At 45.0% G+C, this 1741-nt stretch overlaps 1 protein-coding gene across 1 annotated transcript in view; it reads left to right on the top strand.

Annotated features, from left to right (window-relative positions):
• The window catches only part of LOC106817091 (fibropellin-1-like), a 19300-nt gene that overhangs the window by 10206 nt on the left and 7353 nt on the right, over positions 1-1741 (top strand). Inside the window, exons 6-8 of the mRNA XM_014821739.1 lie at positions 163-380; positions 616-860; positions 1440-1530. Coding sequence (XP_014677225.1) covers positions 163-380; positions 616-860; positions 1440-1530 — 554 coding nt within the window. The remainder of the gene's footprint in view (positions 1-162; positions 381-615; positions 861-1439; positions 1531-1741) is intronic.

The following is a 1741-nucleotide window of genomic DNA, read 5'->3' as shown; positions in this document are numbered from 1 at the left end:
TTAATAGAAAAAATGAGTAGTTAATTACTAATGTTCTCGTTAACAACGTGTGCGAGTGTTCCCCAGCCAACATGTCCGCCCGCACTCCTCGACCACCGCGCGGCATGTAGGTGGCGCCGGCGATGGTTCCGTAACGACGGCTCGTACTTCCTCTCCCGGCAGGTTGACATCGACGAGTGCGCTAGCGCCCCCTGCCGGCACGGCGGCGCGTGCTTGCAGCGGTCGGATCTCGCTCTGTACGGGACCGGTCGCCCGGGCTTCGTCGCTTACTCTCATGCGACGGCGGGCGGGTACGTGTGCGAGTGCGTGCCGGGAACCCGCGGGGTCAACTGTGAGGTCAACATAGACGAGTGTGCGTCCAACCCCTGCAACTACGGCAGGTAAGCTATAGTCATTAACATATATATATATATATATATATATATATATCCAACCTAATTTATCAAAGAATATCATGCAATACATGAAGTTATTATGAAATAAAGCAACCAAGGATTACAGTGGGTTTTTATATACAATTAAGGATTAAGTCCGGCCAACGTTTATTGTGATGACGTTTAACTCTCAAGGATTACAGAAGTTTTGCGTGTTATCACGATGACAATCGTTGCAACAATGCTCTCCCCCCGCAGGCTGGACGGGCTCCCTCTGTGACAAGAACTACGACGACTGCGCGCGGCAGCCATGTTTAAACAACGGAACGTGCCACGACGGCATCGACGACTTTGAGTGCGTCTGCATGCCGGGATGGGCGGGGAAGCAGTGCGGTGTTGACATTGACGAGTGTGCGTCGTCGCCGTGCCAGAACAGCGCCCTCTGTACTGACATGATCAACGGCTACACGTGCGCGTGCACCGACGGTACGCGAAACATCAGTCTGCCTCTGTCTATGTTTAATTTTAATTTAAAATTATTCGTATCTCGCTAGATATATCCTTGTCTGTACAGGGTTCTAAGGCGTTTTCAATGAGGTGGGTATATTGTTTGCGTGGAAGCGAAATTTGAGGCTGGGATTCGAGAACCGCCCATGACCCAAGAAATTCTTGTTATTATGTGCTCCCTGCATGTGCATTTCGGGGCCTTATTTTTTTGAAGAAATTGTTTCAAATCATAATTAAATGAATTATTGGAGCACCATATAGGGGCCTACTGTGGACATTGGTATAATGAGCCTAAACCCGGAATAAACTATTTATTGAAATATACTGTAAGAAACTATGATGGCCAAATTATGAAATTTTAATAACCAATTTGTATTAGGACCTGTTTTCTTGCGTGATTGTATATATATTATCAAGAGCTAATGAATACCTTTTAGCTTTTGATATTATTAGCTCTTGGTTATATATATATATTTATTTATTTGTATATGTACGGACTCTCGTATTGTGACACCTGTTGTTTTCTCGTTGCGGTAACATGTTCATGTGGTTGTGTAGGTTTCGCGGGCGTGCACTGTGAGATCAACATTGATGAGTGTGCCTCTTCACCGTGTCAGAACAGCGGCAGATGCATCGATCACATAGCCAGGTAAGCTCTCGCGCTCGCTCATCCAGCCATGAGAATTTTCCGCGGATTCGCTTGGATTTTGGTTTTCATTTTAGTCATTCTTGAGATTGATGCAAAAAACTAATAAAAAGCTTAGCGGGGGTAATGCGTACTTTTTTGTCAAAATGGACACCATTTTTGATTTAAACTTCATATAAAGTCAGGAAAAATACCTCAAATTTCACACAGAAGT

The sequence above is a fragment of the Priapulus caudatus genome, unplaced genomic scaffold (genome assembly GCF_000485595.1).
Source record: "Priapulus caudatus unplaced genomic scaffold, Priapulus_caudatus-5.0.1 Scaffold1593, whole genome shotgun sequence".
Taxonomy (NCBI): Eukaryota; Metazoa; Priapulida; class Priapulimorpha; order Priapulimorphida; family Priapulidae; genus Priapulus; species Priapulus caudatus.
This window is presented reverse-complemented; position numbering and strand designations above follow the sequence as displayed.